Here is a 23247-nt window from a genome sequence, read left to right on the forward strand (position 1 = left end):
TGTCATATTACAGCTTCTGCACTCAAATGTCTCAGTCATAGCAGAAAAGGCACAATGTTACATGTTTACATTTTTGTCTTCACAACTAGTGGCTCTTTCAAACACCGGTACTTTGACCTTTATGACTTACAAACACAGTGTTACCTTCTTGCCACCCTATACAGCAGACACTGATTGCTGATGATTCAGAATGCAGACAGACATTTTTCCTTGTTCTACTGCTCTCCACAGTCTGCTAGGAACTGTCATTTGATGTACAGGAGATCAGACCCCCTCCACCCCCATATTCTTAGCAGCTCTCTTCTTCCCCCCAGGAAGTGACACCTCTGTGATGACCAATCATCATCTTTCTCCCTGGTGATGATGGCTGTGTTGTCAAGGCAACCGTCCCCCAAGGCAACAAGCACCGCTGGCAACTTGGGAGATGATGATGACTGAGAACAAAGTACCTGGGGTTTGCAGATTAGGAGGAGGGGGCAAGTGCTGATGGCGTCACTTCATCAGATTGGGAAGGGTTTAACCGTTTCACATCACCAATGACCTTACAACAACACTGCTGCTTTTCCAGGGCTGTTGGAGTAGCACAGCTTGTGTAGATAGAGCTAAATCACATATATATTTAAGTACATGTGCACTTTAAAGTCTCCCATTACCCTAGATGAGTGCTTACAAGTCAGAAAATTAAGGTCATGTAAGTGAAGGCAGTCTGTCTCTCTATGGCCTGGCAGCTCTGTAATGAAGGAGTTAATGTGCCAAATGGCTAAACAGTAACTTGCTCAAGTCCCTAGCAACAGCATGGAGATAACAGCCGCCCTCCCACTCTTTATTCCCTTCAAGGATAAAAAAAAAAAGACTCTTCTGCTCCATGGTTGTGCCCATACTTCCATGCAAAGAAGCGTAAACGTCTCGTAAGCGCTTCTGATATGTCTGCACGAGTGGAATGAAGCTTAAGCTAACATCACATGCACGCACACACAACATACACAGACACACTCAAAAAGAGAACTGTGAGCATGTCTACCTTAAAAATCCACTCATATGGCTGCACCTGGTTCTCCATCAGCGTGCATGGCAGCGTGCTTGTCATTCGGCCTCCTCTGAGGAAAGGACTGAAAGCAGGTGGCTAGTTCTCCACACTGTGTCACGCTGAGGATGGGCTACTGCTGGTGACACACACCATCAGCAGGGTAACCACTGGTTTACCGTGATACCCCGACCAACAGTCTATAACCTTTAATACATTATCACCACAGGCTTAGATGGAGCTTTGTATAGCCAGTGTGACAAAGCTATATCTATTATGCAGCAGTTCCATGGAGTACACCCAAACTAACTGCGTTACATGTCTAAGTTGAAGTGAGATCATGAGTGCAGCATCTGGGTCTCGGTTGCCACTTATTTAAGATTGGGATCAGCTACTGGCCTGCCTATATAAATGGCAGGATATAAAGGATATAATAAAGGAAATAATGTGCGGTAGGAAAAAGTGTTACAAACACTATGGCCCTTGCAAATGTACCTGACAGGTGGGAAACAACTGAAATGACTGCATGATTAATATTAATGTCAAAGTTTCAGGACAGAATAAAACACTGAACTGTACATAAAGTAAAATATGCACACACGTTTATTTTTAATTATCTCTTCCACACTTGTCTTCTAGTCTCTTTTCTTCATTTTTGTATATACTTTTTATTTTTCAAAATTAACCAACATTTCACCAACATTGTTTCTGCACTGGTTAAAAAATATTGGTGGGAAAGACTTTTCTTGTAGCACAAGAAGAAAAATGTCTGACATCTGATGGCTACAGTTATCCTGTGATGTCTGTACGTGATTTAGATGTTGAGCTTGTGTTTTCAAAAACCAAACAGTGGAAGCCACCCAGAATTGCCACTCCTAACCAAATGGCTTGGCTGCAAAGCCAGCTGGGAAAAAGTTCCAGGCCCTGGGCATCATCTCCCCCCATGTCATTGAGGGGGGAGTACCCTGCAGCGGTGAGGATCCACCATGGGCTTGCCAGGTGGCTGTCATGGGCCAGCCGCCAAATTCTAGGCATCTGTACAAGTGCTTTCGCAGGTTGATCCTTCCCTCACCTGTAAACACAGCTGACAGCAGAGTTCTGATTTTTATACATCCACTAACAAGAACTGAAAGCAATAGCTATCTGGGAGGTAGGACAATTAAAAATCTGTGATATGCTTTGCAAAATAAAAAGCATGAACGTTAAACCTACACATTTTTTCATGATATACATATATTTTGGGGTTAATTTAAAAAAAAACAAAACTGATGTATTGTCGGATTAACTTATCAACAGACAACAGATTCATAACTGATTCTGGCTTTTAATAACTAAAAATTATGGGAAATGGACATTTATGCATTAGTTCCAATGTCTACAGCTCACCCGCTCAAAAATGTAAAATGTAAATCCACGAAGGTTAAGAAGAGAAGTGCTCAATGAACTTGAATAACTTGGAAATCTTTTCGGAAGGCCTGATTCCAAGTTAAAGTAAAAAAGTGGTTTGTAACCATGTGCCAGAAGCCCAAAAGCATGCAGGTTTTCATTCCAGCCAATCAGTCCTTTTGACTCATTTTCACACCATTAACAGAAGAGAGTTAATCTCTGAAATCAGCTGGTGTGCTATTTGGCTGGAAGGATAACATGAAGACCTTTGGATTTTGATGCTCACTGCTTCTTTACAGAGGCATATATCAGAGGGAGGGGGTAAATCGCAATGACAGCCCCAGCAGGCATTGGCTGTCTGTTCCTCTTTGGCAAACTTTCACTGACAGAGAAAATGACATGGCAGCACAACATCAACCCGAGTGCTAGTCACATAGCATCTCCACCTGCCAGGGGGAAATGTCTCCTGACACCACCTGCTGGTTTAAGACCTTTCCGACTGCTGTGGCCATCGCAGTGGCTAGGCAGAGATCATCCACAATCGACAAGACAGACAGAGAGGAAAAACACACACAAGGAGAGGGAGTAAGGGAGTGGGGTAGAGTGACGGGATAGACAAATACACACACACACACACACACACACACAGGTGAAGGGGGGTTAGGAGGTAAATACCAGAGCAGGTGAAGGGATGTTTCCTTTGGGGCTGGTGACTATGCTGTTTTTGGTGCTGTTTGTCTGGGGCTGTGCAGGAAAAGGAGAGGAAAGGGAGGAGACACAACAAGAGTGTTAACAACAGCAAGAGGTGGGTTTGTGAGAGTGTGTCCATGCATGTGTGCGCATGCTCGTTTGCAAGTTTGTGTGCTTGCACTCCTGTCCTTGTTGGTTTTTTGGTTAAGTTTAAAGTTATGATGCAGATATTTTGATATATCTGTCTCTAAAGCATTCTCCCATCACCACGATACATCAGATGTTAATGGTTGTAAAGTTTGTGCTGCTCCAAGTCCAAAGAAATATGCATTTAATTCATTTTCACTATCACTATCCAGATTACAGTTTTCACCTTAACTGTAAATGGTGAATCACCTTGTCAGATAAAATGAAAACTATCAGCAGGAGCAGGTGCCACTAGAGTTGAGGATGGTTTTAGGAATTTGGGTCAATCGACCATTTATTGCACAGTAGATTTAGGGTCGGAGCTTGGGTTTAAGGTTACATCTAGTTTGCAATAGGTCTGTGATGCAAAATCTCAAATTAAGAGATGGCAAATAATAACTAGTCAGTATTTAAAGTCCCCTCAATCATAATAAGATAAACAAAAGGTGTGTGTCTGAGTCCTGTAGACTGCAGACGGCAGCAGCAGTGACGAAAGGGTTACCTCAGGGGTTAATTCACAAGACCTTTCTGTAATTCTGAGAGGTGACATGTGGGGGCGGGTGACACTGCGTGACATCATCCTGTTGTCACTGCCGACTTCCGAATCGCAACGATTCAACTGTGCCATTTGGCCATAATGAATCACCTTTATAAACCAGAACCGAATGCATCCTTTGAGGACCACACATCATTTAGAGGCTCGTCCTTTATGGCTTAGTTCCATCATAATGATATTTGCACTGAATCTACATTAAATTATCTATAATATTGTTTGGAAAAATATTGATTTAAAACTGCTAAATGGGGCTGAAATGGAGAGCCAGCTACCATGACTCAAATCTTAATCATATAATACTATCACACCTTCGCAATTCTTACTAGTCAGTGATAGAGGTCAACAGAAGTCACAGATTACTTAATGGAAGAGTTTAAGAAAAGGTACAAGATTAAATTAAGTTAGATCATTTACTTTCAGAGTGTGTGTGCATAGGTGTATATGTTACCATAATATGAATTTTGTAAGCCACTGGGCTTACTCAGGAGAGGAGAGGAGAGGAGAAGAGAGGAGAGGAGAGGAGAGGAGAAGAGAGGAGAGGAGAAGAGAAGAGAGGAGAGGAGAGGAGAGGAGAGGAGAGGAGAGGAGAGTTTACACACATATGCAAGGACACAACACAATGCATTCACACAAAAAAGCCATGAAAATAACAGAATAAAAGCAGGTGTAAACTGACAATAAGCTGACATATAGACATTTCACACACACACACGCCCAAACAATCACCCACACTCACACATACATGAAACCAACCAAAGCTGTCGTCAGCCATCAGGCCCACTGCCTCTGTGAAGCAACAGGAAATGTATTCCTCATCAAAGAAATGGTTACCAGGTGAGATGCTCCTTTTATACCCGGATGGCATTTAAAAGACTGGCATGATGATAGAAGTCCTGACCAAGGCTTCGCTGGTGGCAGAGACAACTGTTGACGTCCAAGGCCGAACGTCTAAACCATTTTCCATACTGACAGCAAAACCATGGTGATATAATCAAGCTTGCACATCAGCCGATAAACGTCGATAAGAGGTAACACCTCTTCACAATCAATACCATTTAATGATGTTACCAAGAGCAAAGGAGAGACGGGTTAAAGTATTCACAGGTGGTTCCCAAGGTGAACAAAGGAAGTGCACATGGAGAACAAAGGAGGAAGGGGTGCAGAAGAGAAGATGGGTGTGTGGAGAAAAAAGGGACATGCCTGGTCAGAGGGAAAACAAGGTGCCACAAGTCAGAGAGTCAGTGGGACAGTGAACAAATTACCCTTCCAATTCACTTACCTGAATCTAAACAATGTGCTGCCGTTTGGTTTATTATACTTATATAAACTGCTGTTATATTTTACATTTTGAACAATGTGTCAGATGATGTATTCAGTGCTCAGAAGTGGTAAGCGAGTGTGCCTCACCAATACTTTTATTGTGGCTTTTTGTTTGAAGAACGTGCAATGTCTTGTAAGACAGGAGAGTTCTGTATCAAAACTACGAGCACAAGCGCTGCCTCTATTCTAAAAGCGTGCCCCTGACAGAACTGGATCAGCATCCCTGGAGTAACTCCGATGGAACTAAAACATCCCACCTCTATTACATTGTTAGAGTAATGTCAGGGTTAGTCTTGTGGCAGTGCACTTTGCAAGGCCATAGCTGCGACATCTGCCTGACATTTACTGTCAATTAAGTCTGACTTTCTGCATGAGTTATTTTCTTTAGCCGTCGCCGCTTATGTTAACTATTCAGTTTGTCTACTACCTAAAAAAGGTGCTGGCTGCTGTTACCAACATGTAACATCTACCCAGGAAAGGCCTAAATGACACCTGTCCGTACAGATGAATACTTTAGCGAAGTGAGGGAGACTCAGCTCCACCCATAAAACAGAGTAAAGACAGAGGAAAGGTGGATAAAACAAAAATAGGAGCTGACAAGTGGAGAGAGGGGGCAAAAAAAGTGTGACTGGGCAAATGCATAAATAGCATGCTCACCATGTACTGGACAGTAGAGCTGGACTTGCGTTTCTGTCCTCAGGCGATTGATAGATGGATGGATTTATTGACGAATGGATGATAGAAGAAGGGGGGAAAAAGATAAAATAACCAATGACAAAAAGTGAATGCACTAGTACAAAGTACAAGAGAGAACTTGTCAGTCTAAACCAAAACGTGTACTCTTTGAAGGCAATGCAGCTTTCAGTCCTTGATAAGAACAGGATCAGACTTTTCCCAGACAGCTTGCAGAAGAAGCGGAACAAGGACGAGTGTCTCCCCTCATAGATATGAGATGAGAGAGAAGTGTTAGTGATAGTAGGAAAGTGCAAGCGGAAGTGGAAGCCATGAGGAAGAGGCCATCAGAGTGGGATTCAGAGAGCGCAGACTGCAAAACTACGACACGTTGTTCTTCTGCCAGGAAATTCAGGAGATGTGGGACAACAAGGAGCAAGATGGAGGAATAATTGAACAGCAAGACAAGGAAAATGTATTCTGTCAGAATACTAAAGCATGAACTCATTTTAAATTCAAAATCACGACTGGCTAAATACCTCTTACATTGTAGCATTTATTCATGAATAACTTAATACCATGATGATTTAGGGATACAGGTGTAATCACTTAAAATGTATTGGACCAAAAGTACATTGGAAGCCTCATAAGGACTCTCTGTTGTATTTTACATACTTCTGAACTCCAAATTGAGAATGCTACATGTAATAACTTTACAGGGAGAGGCTGCCTGCTTGCGCTGAGTAGGTCCTACAGCTGAAAAATGTCAGGTGCCATTATGCATTAATGTGCCAGCAGGAGAAGAAGAAGGAGGAGATGCCGAGGAGAGGAGGTCAGAGTCGCCAAGAGAACAAAAAGGACATGTGGAGGGAGGAAAAAGAGGAGAAACAAGAGAATACATAGGGAAGGAGGAAAGCAGGGACGGCAGGAAACGAAGAAGACTCCTTTAGAAATGGTTTGGGGCGAGTGTGTGGGGAGCCTGTTGCTAGGCAATGAGTGCGCCGCAGTGGAAGTAAGCGTCTATTTCTGTCGTCTGAGTTTCCAGGGTCCAGACTGGCAGCTATTCCTGGAACCGGAGTCACATTCCCTGCTGAACTGACTGAGCAGGGAGAAAGAGAAGGGGGCCCATGTGCACACACACAAACACACACGCACGCGCACTACTGCACATGCACATAAGCAAACCACACATGCGGACACCCACGCTTACACACACTTGATGTACAGGCGTGCTCGCATCCCCATTTGTGCTTTCGTTCTTTTTTCAAACTGACAAACAAAAGTGATGAATTCACACTCACACTCACATTTACAAACATACACCTGCATGTCCACGTGTGTGTGCGTGCAAAGCTCTACATAATGTACAGTGCTGAAAAGCAAAAAGCATCCGTTTGCATGTACACCATGTTCCAAGCTTTGTCGCACACCATTATGCATGCACGCTGCACACACAGACACATTCATGGAAGTTTTGTGTGGGATGTGTTACTGCAGCGTGTTTATGTGCAAGCGTGGGATGGTGAGATGAGGTTAAAGGATGAACAGGAATGTGGGGTTAAAGACCAGATGGGGTGAGCAGGAAAAGGAAGCACTGAAAGAGGAGTAAGAGACAGAGATGGAGGGATGAGAGGCAGAGGAAGTGATGAAAACACGAATGGGGAGGGCTAACAGATGGTTACATTTAATAATGGAGATGGAGAGGTGGCAATGAGCTGAATAATGCCAAACCAAAGTAAAGGGTGCTTTCAGAAGAATGTGCTACATGAGGCTTGAGCTCAGCCAGGCAACATGAAGGCTGACACATGCACATACATACAGTCATTCAGGTACACAGACACATGTCCGCAGATATGTATCCAGAGAAGGGCTGTGGCAAAAACAATCTGTGAATAATTTTACTTCACACACCCAATATGGTGTGCTAAACTCAACAGATAAATCCAGCAGCCCTAACACAGACGCACACCATATGAAAACACAAACACAATCTCTACACACACATCACAAAATGGATGATAAACACATTCAACTACAAAAAAAGGAGAGCAACAGTTTTGAAAAGTGAAATTAGAAAGTTTAAGAAAGAAGCAAATAGTGGAATAGAGAAAAACAGCAAAGAGAAAGAGGAGGCAGAGTTTCTATCTTTGTAAAATTAAGCAAGCGGGAGTCATGAAGAGAGAGGGTAGAGAAGTGGGAGGATGACATGATCCTTACCTTGACATCTGCCTTTTTGTTGAGCAAGGTCTTAGCTGCTGCAATGACAAACACAGGGAAAAATAACAAGTCAGCAGTGGAGATGAGCGGGAAAAAGTAATCAATAATGATTTGTTCAGTGATTAAAAATATCCGCTACAGCTTATAGCAACACTGAAGAGATGACATTCATTTGATTTTGTGAAGTAATGTTCTGTGTTGACCTCAGTGGCTCAGCAAATGTAGCCTTAGGCTGAAAGAGCCTGGATCCCTTAGCACATCGCTGAAAAAGCAGGTAAACTGTGTTTTATAACTGCAGTACTGAGACACTTCCAGCTACGCAACCCTCCCAACTCTCCAGAATTCACTAAATACTAGGAACGGGTACCGTATGAGTAACTGATCTATCTACTATCCATACAGTAAAGCCTTGATCTTTTGTGTACCCAAATGCAGTTTTTACTTTCTGTTAAGTTGTACTTTTATTAATTGGGCAAAATTTGATCTATTTAATCATCTGTGTGAGGCTTTTGCTCACTTGCTTGAACAGACATGGTCTCCAGCTCTGCTCTCCAAATCTCACAAGTAAAAGTAAAGTTGTAGTACTAAATTACGATGGAAAAGTTAGGCACTGATGTGTGTTATTATCCACACACCCTTTAAAATTACCCCTGCGGCCTGCTGCACAGTTGATCACTTCAGAGTGACAAAAGCCGATGTTTTGTTTGCTTTTGATGATGCAAATACGTTGTTGTCAGTGAAATAAAAAATGTACTCCAATTCATTGTTTTGCATCAGTTCTTGTGCCAAGGTGCAAAACAAAGATGGCGGCCTTGCACGGCGACCATCAAAACCCAACAATAAGCCCTGCCTTAAAGAACTCTGAGGGGGTCTTAAGGAGGATTAGTCTTCAGTCTGCTTTCTAATGAAGAGTAATGAAGGAGTGGGTGAGGGAGGAGGGTAGGAGAGGAAGAATGATACTGTAGAAAGAGTCCTCTGATGACCGTAATACCCATAATCCCTTACAACAGTGGAAACTGTGTGCAGACAACAGAAGACAGTCCTCAGGGCATTCACCATGACTGTACTGCTAAAGCACGGATAGCAAGGTGGTCCGATTGTATTAGATAGATATACGTTCACCCAGAGGGGCCCCAAAATAAGAGCCAGACTCACTGTGATGTGTCAGTGGAGGCTGTGGGTGTGTCTGTGAGGATGTAGACAGAGGATTAACACTAACAAGACACCAGATGTTGACGAAATTGGACGAGCAAATGTGTGTGTTTTTACTAAGTTAATGCCAAAAATGCACTTGCAGACGTCTTGGTAATAAACAGCTCCAACCATGGACACATACAATGAGGAAAAGTGATGAGTTTTACATTTACACCCATTCTGGATGATTGCCTGTTATGTCCAGCAGTTACAAACTTTATTTTGGTTTCACGGTGGCTGTGCTGCGGTGACTGTAAATGAACCACTGGAGGGTCAATAAATAGTAAATATAAAGAGGCAGAAATTATCACAGGTCCTGATTATTTGAACAAAAATGCTTGAAATTGAAATCTGCCCAAAGTTAATTATGTTAAATTGTAAATTACATTTTTTTCGATAAAAGTTTAAAACTGATCTTTGTCTGATGTGTCACAAAGGCAAAATTAATCGGAACAATAGAAAGGCTTGATTAGTTATTATAGGCATTGCAGGTAAGTATTGCATACTTTCCAAATGTTCAGATAAGGGTGTTATTTATATCTTCAATAAAAGATTTGTCAGGCATTTAAAAAATGTTGTAAACATGATTTATCCATCTGTATTTTTTGTGGCGGACTAGAAAGTCTATATCTGTTTGGATGTCATTGCATTGGTTTATATCAAGGGCCAACAAACAGGTAAGAATATAAGATAATTCGATGTCGTTTCAGAAGATTTCTACATTATGTTCTACAGTAGTATGGCTACATCTTAAAGAATACACATGCAAAATTAATTTGGGAAACGTGTCACCTGCCACTCCGAGTCCCAAACCTCCCTCCCTTACTCCCCTAAATGTAATCCTTACTGGGACTTTTTAAAGGGCTGAGTGCAATTTCAAGTCTAATCAGATGCAATCACGTCAGCAGCCAGCCACGTTACATAAAACACTATTTCTGGCGACCTGGGATTTATTTTTTTTTCTTTCTCTCTTCCTCTTTCTGCTCTCTCTCTCTCTGAACATGAGACAAAGCTCCTCTCTGATTTTCACACTTTCGTTTCCAAACACGCTCCAAGCCAGCTGCACTGACAATCTCAACAGAAGCCTGAATTCCTTGAGATTTTCCATTGGGCAGTGAGGAGCAGAGGTCCAATCACAAGGAGGCCTGTTCAACGTCTAGTGGAGGCGTGGTCCGGCCCTTTTAAGTAAAAACACATCCTTACAAGCCACTTTTTAAAGCTGTCATTTGAAAAGCGAGACAGTGACCAAGAGAGTGATACAGGGGAGATGGAGTATGTAGAATAAATCACTGCCACCTTTTGGCCTAGTTTGTTTTTGTTTTTTGTTTTTTTACTTTGCCTCCTCAGGGATATAGTCTCTAATGTGTGATTTGCATATTCAGCAGTCGAGGAAGGAGCAACAGGAAGTGAAAAAGAAGCACTACATAATCCGGAGGGATGTAAGAGTGGCATGAATGCACATAGTTTATTGTTATGCTGCTCTTCCTCCTTCCAAAGGCTGGTTGTTACTGAGGAGAAGAAATGGGGTCAGAATAGTGTCAAGTTCATTCTCTCGTATTCTCTGATGGCTTGGCAGAAGAGGAGAGGATATGAAAGGAGAGCAGAGAGGAAGAGTAAGGAGAAGAGGAATTAAAGTGATAATGGTATTTCACTGTTCTCCTTCCAAACACCATTATTCTGCCAAAATGGCAAACTGGATCTTCTAAAAAAACCTGAACTGAAGGTTGCCAAAAATTAGCTTAAGTTCCAGTAACGAAGAGGAAAAATCTCTGTGGAAACCTGAAAAATCAAGAAGGTAGCTTAATTCAAACCGAAGGTGGAGAAGCGAGGGCGCTCCTTACCTTGCCACAAATTACACATGAAGCAAGAAGAGAGAGGAGGAAGAGATTAAAACAAAAGCACCACTATAAATTCCTGCTAAACATACGCAAGATGCATCGCTGCAAGAGCGAAGCAAGGATGGGCATGGATTCACGTGAAGATAGAGTAGTAATCACAAAAGCCTTCTGGAGATGCAATAAGCTGTTGGAGGGACCCACACTGTTCTTATGCTTTGCATGTTGAAGGCCAGGACAAAGTAAAAAATACATTTGCTTTACACCTGCATGAGGGCAGCGTGAGGTCTAGTAGATAGTTATTGTATTTATGTGTATGAATATGCAAGATGGAGTAAAGCGAGGCCTCTGGTAAGCTAGTGAAGCAAAGTGAGGCTGATAGGGGGAGACAGCCCACTATAAATATTTGATTGGAGCCTAGTGGAGGCTGAGGGACACAGAGAGGACTGTGGAGTCCCAGCGAGCCACAGAAACAAGGACACCGCCACTACTTCTGTCTCCTTAGCTCATTGTTAGACCAGTCATGTGAAGCTCTTTGCAGTTTTTCATTTCTGCATACCCAGAACAAACACATTAGTTCGGGTTCACATTTATTAAAGTGTCCTCTGAATATACTTTTCTTGAACTTCTTTGTTTAAATATCTGTTGAAAATGCTAAAAAATAAGAGGACAGGCCATTTCCAGCAAATAATTTCAGAGAAGCTGAAGACAGCGGACATCGGTGAAGACAGCAAATGATGTGGCAAGCAAAATATTTTTTCTCAAATATTAGATTTACATTTGTCAGGGGCCAGAAATAAGACTCTAAGGGAATGCTGCTCTGTGTCAGCTGCATATGTACAGTAAATAGGCAATCGTTTGCTAATAAGATTAGCCAGATGATACGGCCATAGCCGTCAGTCAGTGATTCTGCAAGTTTTATTTGGAGGTTTAAAAAAAAGCATAATGCAGTTTTAACTCTGTTGAAACATCACCTGTGATGGTTGCTGCTTGTTTTCAATGTCTAAAGATATGCTAAGACAAAGCTTATAGATATATTTATTCTGAACTCCATGGACAGTGTGTGGACTAGACGGGAGGTACACCTCAGCTCACAGCTCAGTTAGTGATACTGTACTGCCTCAATGCAAGAAATGTGAAAATAGTAAAGTAACGGCTTCAAAGGTTTTTGACTTCACGAGAACCAGCCCAGCCTTGCATCTTCCACAGTGTTCACAATGCACCACAATCCCCCCGTGTTGCAGCGCATGCACCAGTCCAGTGCCCCATGCAGCATTCACCGACAGCTCTTGGGCAGTCCCAACCTTAAAGTGACAGGGGCAAACTTTCCAGTGTCATTGTCAGACAGAGAAAAGAATAGAGGGGGGAAGAGGAGTGAGGGAAAAAGTGAGATGTGGAATAGTGATGTAAAGAGGGAAAGTGATGACCGATGCTGGTGGAGTAGTAAAGGTGAAAAGTGAAAAAAAAAGTGAAAAATGACCAGAGAGGTAGAAATCGACAGAATATAGGAAAAGGAAATGGGGTAAAATGGAGTGGTGACATGACGGAGGTGACGTGGGAGGAAAAAAGTCAGGAGAAAAAAGAGAAAGAGAGGGACAGGACAGCAGTGTAGCTGGGTCGAGGCCATGCTCTGTGGCTGTGTTGAGAGATGAAGATGATGAATACGGGTCAGTGGCGATGACAGAGCAGTGATGGGCACTGAAGCCACCCTATCAGATCTAAGACAGGAGGTGACAGATGTGCTGATGTGGAAAATGACAGCAGTAGTTGGGCTTCCATCTAAATCCTTTAATGAATTATGAAGCTTCACCATGTTGAATTTAATATTTACCAAACTATATCCATTATTGCAGAAACTAATTTCTGATTTGCTTTAAGTAGAAGACCTTTTCCTCAAACAACAGCAACGCAGAAACATTTGCATATGTACATATTTGTAAAAATTATGGCTTTCTGTTTGTAAAACATCATTCTATCCTCAAAAAAACCAAAGCACTTGTTGTGTTTTGACCATTAGTTGTATTAAATGAATGTCTTTTTTGGATAAAGACATATGGCCAACAACAGCTTGACACTTTTTCTGCTGTTCTTATACACGTTTTTTACCATTTAAAAAAATTGGCCTTAACCCAGCAGATGGAAAGATACCTGCAAAACGCTGCATACAACCTGCTAAATAGTTAGATGGAAACATAGCTAATGCTGCAGATGATGAGTAAACAGGAGATGTGGTCGGAGGTGGTGGTCAGCCATCATGCTTTGAGCTTCCATGCTGAGGAAAGGTGTCAGTGAAGAAAATGAAAGAGGGGGAAAAGAGGAAGAAGAGGAAGTACAAGAATACAGTGTAAAATACAGGAATAGAGAGGGGGGGTGTGGGTTGGGAAAGGGGTGGCGTGCCCTGGGTGAGCCACCACGCTACCTTGTTCCACCAGCCCTGCGGTGGTGCCGGCGGCTGCAGCCACTGCTGCTGCGGCCGCAGTGACAGAGGCTGGAGCGGTGGTCTGCCTGCTGCCCACTGTTAAGAGTCCAATACCATGTCACACACGAAGAAAGACAGTTACAAGGCAACAAGGAGAGGAAGGCGAGAAAACGGGGTGAAAGAGGAACACGGGGTAAAGACGGAGACAGGGTGGAGTGATATTTAGGAAGAAGGGTAAAAAATAAAAGAAGGAACGTGAGAGGAGAAGGTGAGTCAGAGACACAGCAGGAGGTCGGTGGGCAGGGTGGGGGAAAGCAAAGAAAAGGTGAGACACAAAAAGGCAGAGACAAACAGGGCTAATTAGTTTAGAGAAGAGGGATTAATTCATATAAACAGACCACTGACATTATTTGGCTGTGAAACAAATTGTGTCACATGCATCCGTTGCTCCGACAGAAGGATCAGCAGAGTGAAAATGTCGGAGGGAGGCATACAAATCTGAACCTTCACTTTGAATCTTTGATGCTTGCATTTTGTCTCTATGTATCCCTGAAAATAGCGTTAGTGTTAGGATGACGATGGAGATAATGACACAGAATTTAGACAATGTTAGTAAATGTTAGATTTGCAGTTCTCACTGACCTTTATAACCGTCTACAAAATTTAAAATCTACAGTGGGCAGTGTACTCCTGTCTCGACATGCCGGCAATTCAATACATTGTATGTAAAGTAACACATTGGTGGCTTCACTGAGGATATATGCTGTAGGAATATACAGTAATTCTTCATCCTAAAGCTTTAATTTAAACCTGAACGTCATATATGTAACCCTATATGGTATAAATACTACAAGACATTACATCAATATGTGCGGGGAGATAGAACCGCCTCCATGTCAGCTCAGGGACACTGATACACTGATCTGTGTAATGCAGGATTCATAATAAATGATGAGAATACAGTAACCCGTTGCGTAAAGCACTAATGGAGGATAATGTCCCGTGGCTATCTTTTACTGGAGTCTGCCTCTTCTTTTCACTTTGGAGTTATTTCTCATCCTCTCTGTGACTCATTCAGCGTATGACCTCACACTCACAATTGGAGTACTGCTTCCGAAGAACAGGAGAGAGAGCGAGAAAAAGGTGTTTGGCCTGGCTGTGCCACCCCTGTCAGTGTGTGTGTGTCTGTGTCTGTGTGTGTGGGGGGGAGTTAAAGAGCTGAATGTTAGATGTTCAGACAATTTCCCATTGCGGAGCTTAGTGTCAGAGTGGCTGCTGTGAGTCATGTTTACTGAAGCAGCACATTTTCACACACACACACACACACACACGAACATCACTCCCATCTGCAAAACACACACGTACTGTACATGTACATGTACATGTACACAAACTCAGTGGTTGTGATTTCGACAAAAGAAAGCGCTTAAGTTCATCAAATATTAAGAAACTGCTTTGAATTCGTCCGACAGTCCATTACCATGATTACCCCCTGAAAATATTGTTGAATGTCAGTCGCTCAAATGAAGCTTACAAATTAGCTTAATCCAAGCCTGGCTACACTTAAAAATTCTTCCACACAAAAACTGACTTCTTGTTGCATGCTGAGTGGAAAAATCATCGAAAACACGCTCTCATTTCACTGACCACAACAGTGCTGAAAATGCCAAATTAAGTGAAACTGATTTTTGATGAGAAATACATGAAATTCTGGATCACACTATCTATATAACAGAGGTATAATTCCCTACTGTGGAAAGTCATTGATGAAAGTGTCGCAGGCTCAAACGCTGCGAGGTATAGATGTACAGATGTGTCATCTGTTACAGAGATATACACAAAGACATCACACGGACACAAACACATCCACAGCTTGCTGATCAAATTCAGTGTTTCCCCATATTTTACTGTGGTAGTTCAGCGCAGTGCAAAACAGGCAATCTACCATGGCTAAAATGAACTAAAATGGTCCTGATGAACTTCTTTCTTCAAGAAGGCGACTCTATGCATTACTTGGTTGTAAGTCTTATTACCTCCGTTAGAAAAAGAAATACTTGAATACAGAAATGGGAAACACTGAAGTTGCACTGATATGAAATGAAAATGTCATTTTGCTTTTGACAGCATGCTCTGTAACTTTTACCTAAGTAAATAAGTACACCTATATCTGTTTGATCTCGGGAGACAATCAGGTCAGACATGACTGTTTACCGTTACCAGTAGCCCCTTTTACACTGCCCTTTCAAGGGGGAAATTTCGCAGCATTGTTCCGCCTCACAGTCTCTTCGTAAACTTACAAAGAAAGAACTGGGGGCTCATTTTTGCCCGACAGAGGAAGTAGCAACAGAGCTGAACTGATGTGCGTAAAGAAGGGCGAACACCAACGATGTTGTGATACACATCACACCTTTTTAACTTTTGGAAAGCCGGCATGCTATCTAAAAATCACACAGTGGGCCGACATTCAGTGTAAAAAAGCAAAGCTGGCTTTATGGAGAGTCACCTTTACAGAAATACTGAGGGGTCTCTGTGTAAAAAGGGCTTGTGTTTACGAGGCACATGCCACCATTTTAGCAGAATAAAATCTCAAAAAGTTGTTGTTTTTCTTTCTGGACAAAACCAAACAAAATGCTAAAAAAAAGTTCAAATCGGGCTTTAAAGTGTTACTCTTCCCAAAATGTAGGCTTTAAGGTGGCTGAAAAAGGTTTGTCGTTTGCTTCTTCTAAGTCATATTTTGGGTGAACTCTTACACTTTTAAGAGCCAGTCCTCCAAAATGGCGGCATGTTCCTCAAAAGTCTGTTAAAGACTTGTTTATATTCAACACATATGTCAGTCTCCATCTGTACTTTAGTATTTGCATATAGCAATACAACAGGCGATAAAATCCCTACATTTAGCATGAGTACGTTAACTGCATATTGACTGATGTTGGTTCACGGATACAGTATGAACGGTAGATCTACAGTAATGAAGGTTTCAAGAATTACATCCAGGCAACACTTACCAGAGAAATTTCGAGAAACCAGCATAGTAGTGAGAATGGCTCCCTGAGAAGAAAACAATTCAACAAATCAATTTCAATCATTTAAACCAGTAACATAATAATTTTGACATTTTCATACAAATGAACATTCATTTTGCCACTCTGTATAACTGACTAATGTATCACAGCAGTGAGCCAACCATTATCCAGGCAATTACAAATTTTAAATTTGCTGCAGGCCTTTTTCTTGGAAAAATCAGAAAATAAACAGAAAAACAGAAAATAAAAAAATGTACATTACATGCTAACAGAGCCCCTTTATGAGCCATCACTGCTTACCATGAAGGTTTTAACCACAAATAAAACCATCCCAGAAAGTACATGGACAAATCCGAGACAGAAAAACACAGACAGAGAGAGAGAGAGAGACTGAGGAGAAGAGGGGGAGAGAGAGGCAAGGGGCATGGAGTAAAAGCAGCTAATCGTGACACTTTTTCCTCTGGAGACATAATTTACCACTGGAGCTGATGGCTTTTTATGCAGCCATGAAATCTTCCTGAATAGCAAACAGACCAGAGTTATTTAAGAGCCGCGGAAGTTCATTATATACTTAATGTCTGAAGAGCTAAATAGAGATGCCACTTTGTCGTAACAATAACAAAGGCGATGCATTTATAGAAAAGTAAATAGATATATATGGTATATAAATGGTAGATCTTTTTTGAACATACAATATTTTCTTGTATTTTGTTAGCTAAAGAGATGATGCCTCACAGTCTCAGATACCAGTAGAGAGTTATATATCAATCTGTGACGTTTAGAAAATGATTCCAAAGTCAAAATAAGTTTAGCAACACATTCAAGAAACATACAAGACCTTTAGTCCAGCTGATTTTTCTTTTATAATGTAATATTTTGTGTAATGCTGGCAATGACAGGTAACTTTTTATCTAAATGTATTAAATTAAAATGATTCTGTCTGTAAATTCTCTGTGTTGTTGTTACTTTACTATATACATTGATGATTTTTCCTTTGCTCGTATTTGTTGTTTACTATGTACTTGAATGTCTAACCTTGCCAGTGTCCATGTCTTTCTAAATGTGAAAAGCCAGAGACAATTGGTTCATGCTGATGGTATGTTGGCTGAATGGTGCAGCATTCGCCAGCAGCCACCTGTGTTTCTGCTTCCAGTTTCCCATGTGCTGGTATTTGAGCCATGCCAAGACTGGCCAAAAGCGGCAGGGTAACAGCGACATGCTCCAATGGCTAAGCTGTTGTATCCACACAAAATGCCAGCAATAAATCAGTGTAGAAACTATGCATGTAGGTGACTCTGGATCTAAATGCTTCCTGCCTTTTCATATAACAGCAGCAGTAGAGTCAAGGGAGAAAGCATACATACATTTTATATTTTGTACTTCAGGCCATCTTGAAATTATAGATCATAAACATTACAGAGAAAACAGTAAGAAGTGCAAATACCACGCTTGGCAATTCCTTTGCAACCCTGTAAAATGTACAGGAGCTTATGACAGCAGAAGAGTGAAATGTAGGAGAGAATGAGCATGGAAACACACCTTGAGTTTCCTCCTGGCGTTGAATTTCTTCAGGCACTCCACCGTCTCCTGTCTGTGCATCATAGACGCCACTGTGGACCGTTGCTGTGAGAAGGAAGAAGACGAGGAGAAGCAGGAGTTAGTTAGTCAAGGTTTTTGTGTTTGCTGTGATCCAGCCACTTGATTGTCGGAGTTAGAAGTCTTTTCTAGGCCTGCAGTAGTGTTAACAAGGTATGTGTAAAATAACTGCTGTCTGCTCGTCCATCTCGAGCAGGGGACACTTACGCAGACCCATGGGTGCTTGAGGGCCTCCTGAGCAGTGATCCTCTTGGCTGGGTTGATGGTCAGCATCTGGTTGATCAGGTTTTTGGCCTCTGGGGTGACTGTGTCCCACTCTGGAGAAGGGAACTAAAGAGAAAAAACAGAACCACCAATTTGCTGCTTTTCTCCATATTTCATGGTTGTAAATCAAATATTTAATTTAATTGATTAAATCTTTGAGTTTTGGACTGATGGTTGAACAAAGCAAGAAAGCTGAAGATGTCACCTAGGCTCTGGGAAATTGTACGACAAATATATACATCAAATACTTGTAAATACATATAACAGGTATATTTACATGTAATGTCTTTATGAGATATAGTGCATTTATTTGTAATGACTGTACAACCTATAAACAGAAGATAAAAGTAACAGATAAAAGTTGGCCTCAAAGCTTTCACTATCGTCCCAACAGCCACGATGTCTGATGAGCTCAAAGTCTTTTTGGAGTTTTTAATGTCTAATTTAAGAAATTAATTTAATGTTTAATTTGAGATTCTGTGTGAAAAGTGTTGAGGTTTTAATCTTAGGCCAGATATTAACCTAGCGTGTCGCCAGTACACTGTGGCCACTGTGGCCTCCTGTGGGTGTGCTTTCAACAAAATCAGAGGGCAAATCCACGCATAGCCCCAAGCAATTTGTTAAGAAATTCTAAGCCCATCAGTTCCTGTTGTGTTTAGGCTTAAATGTTGAGTACTGTGAGCCCAGACTCCCTGCCAGAGTCAGCCTCTCCCTCTCTATTTGACATAAGCTTGAATGTGTTCTAAGGTGAGGCTCCCTCTCTTGCACCCCCTGAAATATGAATGAGGTGACTGAGTTACGTAACTGCTGCCAAAAAGGAACGAGGGCAGTGTGAGGAGAAGAGAGGAGAGGAGAGGAGAGGAGAGGAGAGGAGAGGAGAGGAGAGGAGAGGAGAGGAGAGGAGAGGAGAGGAGACTCACATCGTAAGCCCCAGCCTTGATCTGCTGGTACAGCTTGTGCTGGTCCTCATCCCAGAAAGGAGGGTAACCCACCAGCAGGATGTAGAGGATCACCCCTGAGACACACACAAAAACACATATGGACACGGACACGCGCACACCCACACACACACACACACACACACACACACACAGAAAATGCACAATTTGTTAGAAAATGTCCTTCAGTGTGTTTGTTTTTCAGTGTATAACCATCGAGCAAATGCTTTATGTGTGTCAAGTGTGTGAAAGTGTGTGCGTCTCAGCTCACCGCAGGCCCAGATGTCCACAGGTTTGCCATATGCCTCCTTCCTCAACACCTCAGGGGACAGGTACCCTGGTGTGCCAGCAAATCCTGCAGTAAAAACACACACACACACACACACACGATTGATTGACATGCTCAAGGCAACAGATTGTGTATGTGCTATCCTTGGATCAGCTTGTATAGCAAGATAATCTTCCGTGAGCTAAGACCCATTCATCCACACAGTGGACTGAGATCTTAAAGACAGATTTGGGACTTAAGGTCAGTTGATTGTGAAGGACGAGCAAATCTCTCATTGAGGAAAGCCACAGATACTGCTACTGGTGCACTAATGGGTGCAGATGTTTGTAGTAGAGATCGAGGTTTACCTCACTCATTGTTTGTTTTTTTATCCTTTGCTAAGTAATCTGCATTTACAAACAAAAACTTTATGATCAGAGTTAGATGTCCCTGATTAAAAATAATCATGTCTCTAAGGTAAGGGGATGGGAAGCATGAACGCATGACCATTCTTGGCACCAGATCAATATTTATCAAATGCTAGGCACCACAGCAAATCAAAAGTAGATTATCAATGAGAAGTAGGCAACTTTGGACACGTTCTGTTGTCATTTATCTTACATAAATTCCTCCATGACCACAAAAGGGCACACACAAAGAAATTGAGCAAACATTTAGAAATTTTAGGGAGATATAATCTTTATAAAATAGTTTAAGTCACTCCATTACTCTTTTTTTAATCCTTAGTTCTTTATTCCTTTACCAAGCATTTTTCTCAAATAATAATGGAGTTCAGACCTTTGCAATCTTTACACTGAGAGTGCCTGAACCTTATCCTGTCACTATAGTCACAATGCATCCACTTATAGCTTTAGATGAATATGTATAAAATACAAATGTGATGAACTCCTGTATCTGCTGTACCTACCAAACCAGGCCTGCTGATCCCCCTGCACCTCAATGGCAAGGCCAAAGTCGGCCAACTTCACTGCGGCATTCTTACATTTGCTTGCTAGGAGCAGGTTCTCTGGCTAAAGTGGGGTAGAGGACAGAAATAAGGTTACCAAACATTTTGAAATGAAAGATGGAGTTACAAAACATACGCACTGTCTTAGTGGGGGAAGAGCTGGAGGCAGATAGCTATGCATGCACAAAGTTTGTAATTCGGTTTATATAGTAAATTCTTATCAACACTGTATTCAGCACACAAACACACACACATACAACATAGAAATACACAGACGTTGACGCCACCTGAATAAGTTGTGTGGACACATAAAGCTGTATAATAAAAGTTAGTCCACATTTCACCTGGATGTGCACTGAAATGTGGACTAACTTGTATTGTGTAGCTTCATGTGTCCGCGCAACCCAGTCACTCTGCAGTGCTTTTTTGTCCTAGTCTATAGGCTCCATCTCTGTGGCCCAGATAATACAGTCAGCCTCATTATTCTCTGTCAGAGGAGGGCTCTAATAATGGGATGCTATCCCCCACTGGCCCCTGCTCCTTTTCACTTTGTCTCTCCACATCTCTCTCAATCTCATTTAATCATTGCGTCTGAAACACGACTGGCAATCTTGAATGACACATAAAGCACTCTGGTGGGGAATATAAAAACAAAATATAAAACACTTTCATTCACTGATGTCCATGGTATTCACGATGCTGGAAAGTCACCAGCAAGTTTGTACAACTACTTAGAGTTTGAAAGGTCAGCTACTCTAACAAGTTAGCCCAAATATGTTAGCATGGCAAGACTGGAGTATTTCAGAATAATGTCCAAAGTAAAGTCCCTTCCTGAGTTATCATCTGCACATCCTGGGTTTGATGTGCACAGAGAAGTTTTAAATTTCTACAACGTTGCTTTGGCGAAGCTGAATATAACTGTGTCAGTAACGCCTGCACGCCAATCGTTTGACAGTTACAGATGCAAATCATTATTAGTCATTATGCACGTTTTTTACTTCGTGTAGTTGTTTTCTAAAATGCACCACTGTATACAGCATCACAAGTGCAAAAACTTGTGGCATGGAGAGAACAAGGACATTAAATTTAGGCTGCATTTCTGTCACTGCCTCTCCTGCATTGCAGCAGTGTGTGTCTTTGCACCCTCTGCCTGTCTCCCTCTGCCCTCTTCCCCCATCTAATTTGCTTTAGTGGCACAGGAATACTGTGTATTTAAAGTGCAGATACTTAAAAGTCTGCTTTCATAGCCTTTGAGCCCATAAGTAAAAGAGAAGGAAATGAGGATGAGAGAGAGACTGTGAGTGAGCGAACCAGTAATCCTAAAGCGCTGTGCCTACGTCGTGTCATCACGTTCTCCCAGCTCCACCACTTGGTTGGGCTTTACTCTTTTGTAAATGGGGAGTTAGAACTTGCCAACACTGCAGCAGTAAGATAATCCGTGAAAATGGATGTGGGTGGAAATTCTGATGAAGCATGCGCTTCCATCAAGAAGGTACATAAATGCAATGCAAAACATGAGCACTCCTTCCATCTCCATCTCTGTAGCACACACATACACATGTAGACTTAAACATGCACACACAGCTGTGCACACTAGTGACTAGCAACTGGTTTGTGTTGAGAAGGGGGGGTGGGGCATATGGAAGACAGAAGAAGCTGCATTTGAGAGCAGTTCATGAGTGGGTGTTTCAAATGGTATGGTTCCCGTCTTTCTCTCTTCTCTTCGATATCTCTGTCCGTAGAGGATCTGGAGCTGCTGCAGCATTCCTGATTAATTCCTTCAGACAATGTGTCAGGGATGTAGACAGTCTTTAAAGAAGGCACTCAAACTGAAGCAGACTGATGTTGTGTAGAAAGAGAAACCTGCCCGAACTAATTTTACCTCAGCTTGAAGAAATCAACCAGACACCTGGACAAAAAAAACCTAAAAAGTCAAAGCTCTGCCTCACAGACACATTTCCTTTTGATATCCAGCCCTAAATTAAGTATTGTGCGTTCTTATTTTAATAACCTCTAAAACTCCACCTGCCTGTCTGTGTCCTGGATTAAGGTTAGGTTTGCATTTTGGCCATACAGTTCTTCTGTTTTAAGGGCTAGGGTATTTTTTCAACCCCTGTACACCAGCAGGCAACAGTAATTTAAGAGGTTAACTATGTCTTTTAATGGAAAGTTAGTTTCATCCATAACTTGTTTCAGACTAAAAATACTGCCAGTCAGATGGACATTTAATCTGAAAGGCAGTACACTTATAATTTCTGGCATGACAAAAAAATATATGCTATTCGCAATTTAGTGTTTTTTGGGATATAAATCTGTTTGCTGTGTTGTCATCTCATTTGCCATAACGCAATTCCTAATTTGAGGGATCTTGTCACCCAAGCTGTCCTCAGTCATCACACTATGACCTATTGCATGAAATGCTCTCCGATGCTTGGGTGTGAAACCAGATAGGCGTGTCGGCTAAATAAAGAAATAGCCACAACAGTCCTGATAAACACAACACGCCTTTGCTGGAATGCTGGGACTGACATTTGCATAGAAGAGGTCTGCTACACAAAGTGCACCATGCACAAGATGCGACATACAAGCATGCAAATACAGTTACAAGACAGGTGAGCAAGAGGACTGGAAACAGTTTGATCTGTATCTGTTTAGGTGCTGATTCACACACACATACAGCTCATTACACTTA

At 41.9% G+C, this 23247-nt stretch overlaps 1 protein-coding gene across 1 annotated transcript in view; it reads right to left on the minus strand.

Moving 5' to 3' along the window:
* LOC139203784 (calcium/calmodulin-dependent protein kinase type II subunit beta-like) overlaps window positions 1–23247 on the minus strand; it is a 65790-nt gene that overhangs the window by 12879 nt on the left and 29664 nt on the right. The window contains exons 7-14 of the mRNA XM_070833662.1: window positions 20517–20619; window positions 19592–19675; window positions 19303–19397; window positions 18326–18448; window positions 18062–18145; window positions 16505–16547; window positions 8052–8089; window positions 3086–3154 (exon numbers count right to left, since the gene is read on the minus strand). Of these exons, the coding sequence (XP_070689763.1) occupies window positions 3086–3154; window positions 8052–8089; window positions 16505–16547; window positions 18062–18145; window positions 18326–18448; window positions 19303–19397; window positions 19592–19675; window positions 20517–20619 (639 nt within the window). The remainder of the gene's footprint in view (window positions 1–3085; window positions 3155–8051; window positions 8090–16504; window positions 16548–18061; window positions 18146–18325; window positions 18449–19302; window positions 19398–19591; window positions 19676–20516; window positions 20620–23247) is intronic.

This window comes from Pempheris klunzingeri, chromosome 7, assembly GCF_042242105.1.
Source record: "Pempheris klunzingeri isolate RE-2024b chromosome 7, fPemKlu1.hap1, whole genome shotgun sequence".
Classification (NCBI taxonomy): domain Eukaryota; kingdom Metazoa; phylum Chordata; class Actinopteri; order Acropomatiformes; family Pempheridae; genus Pempheris; species Pempheris klunzingeri.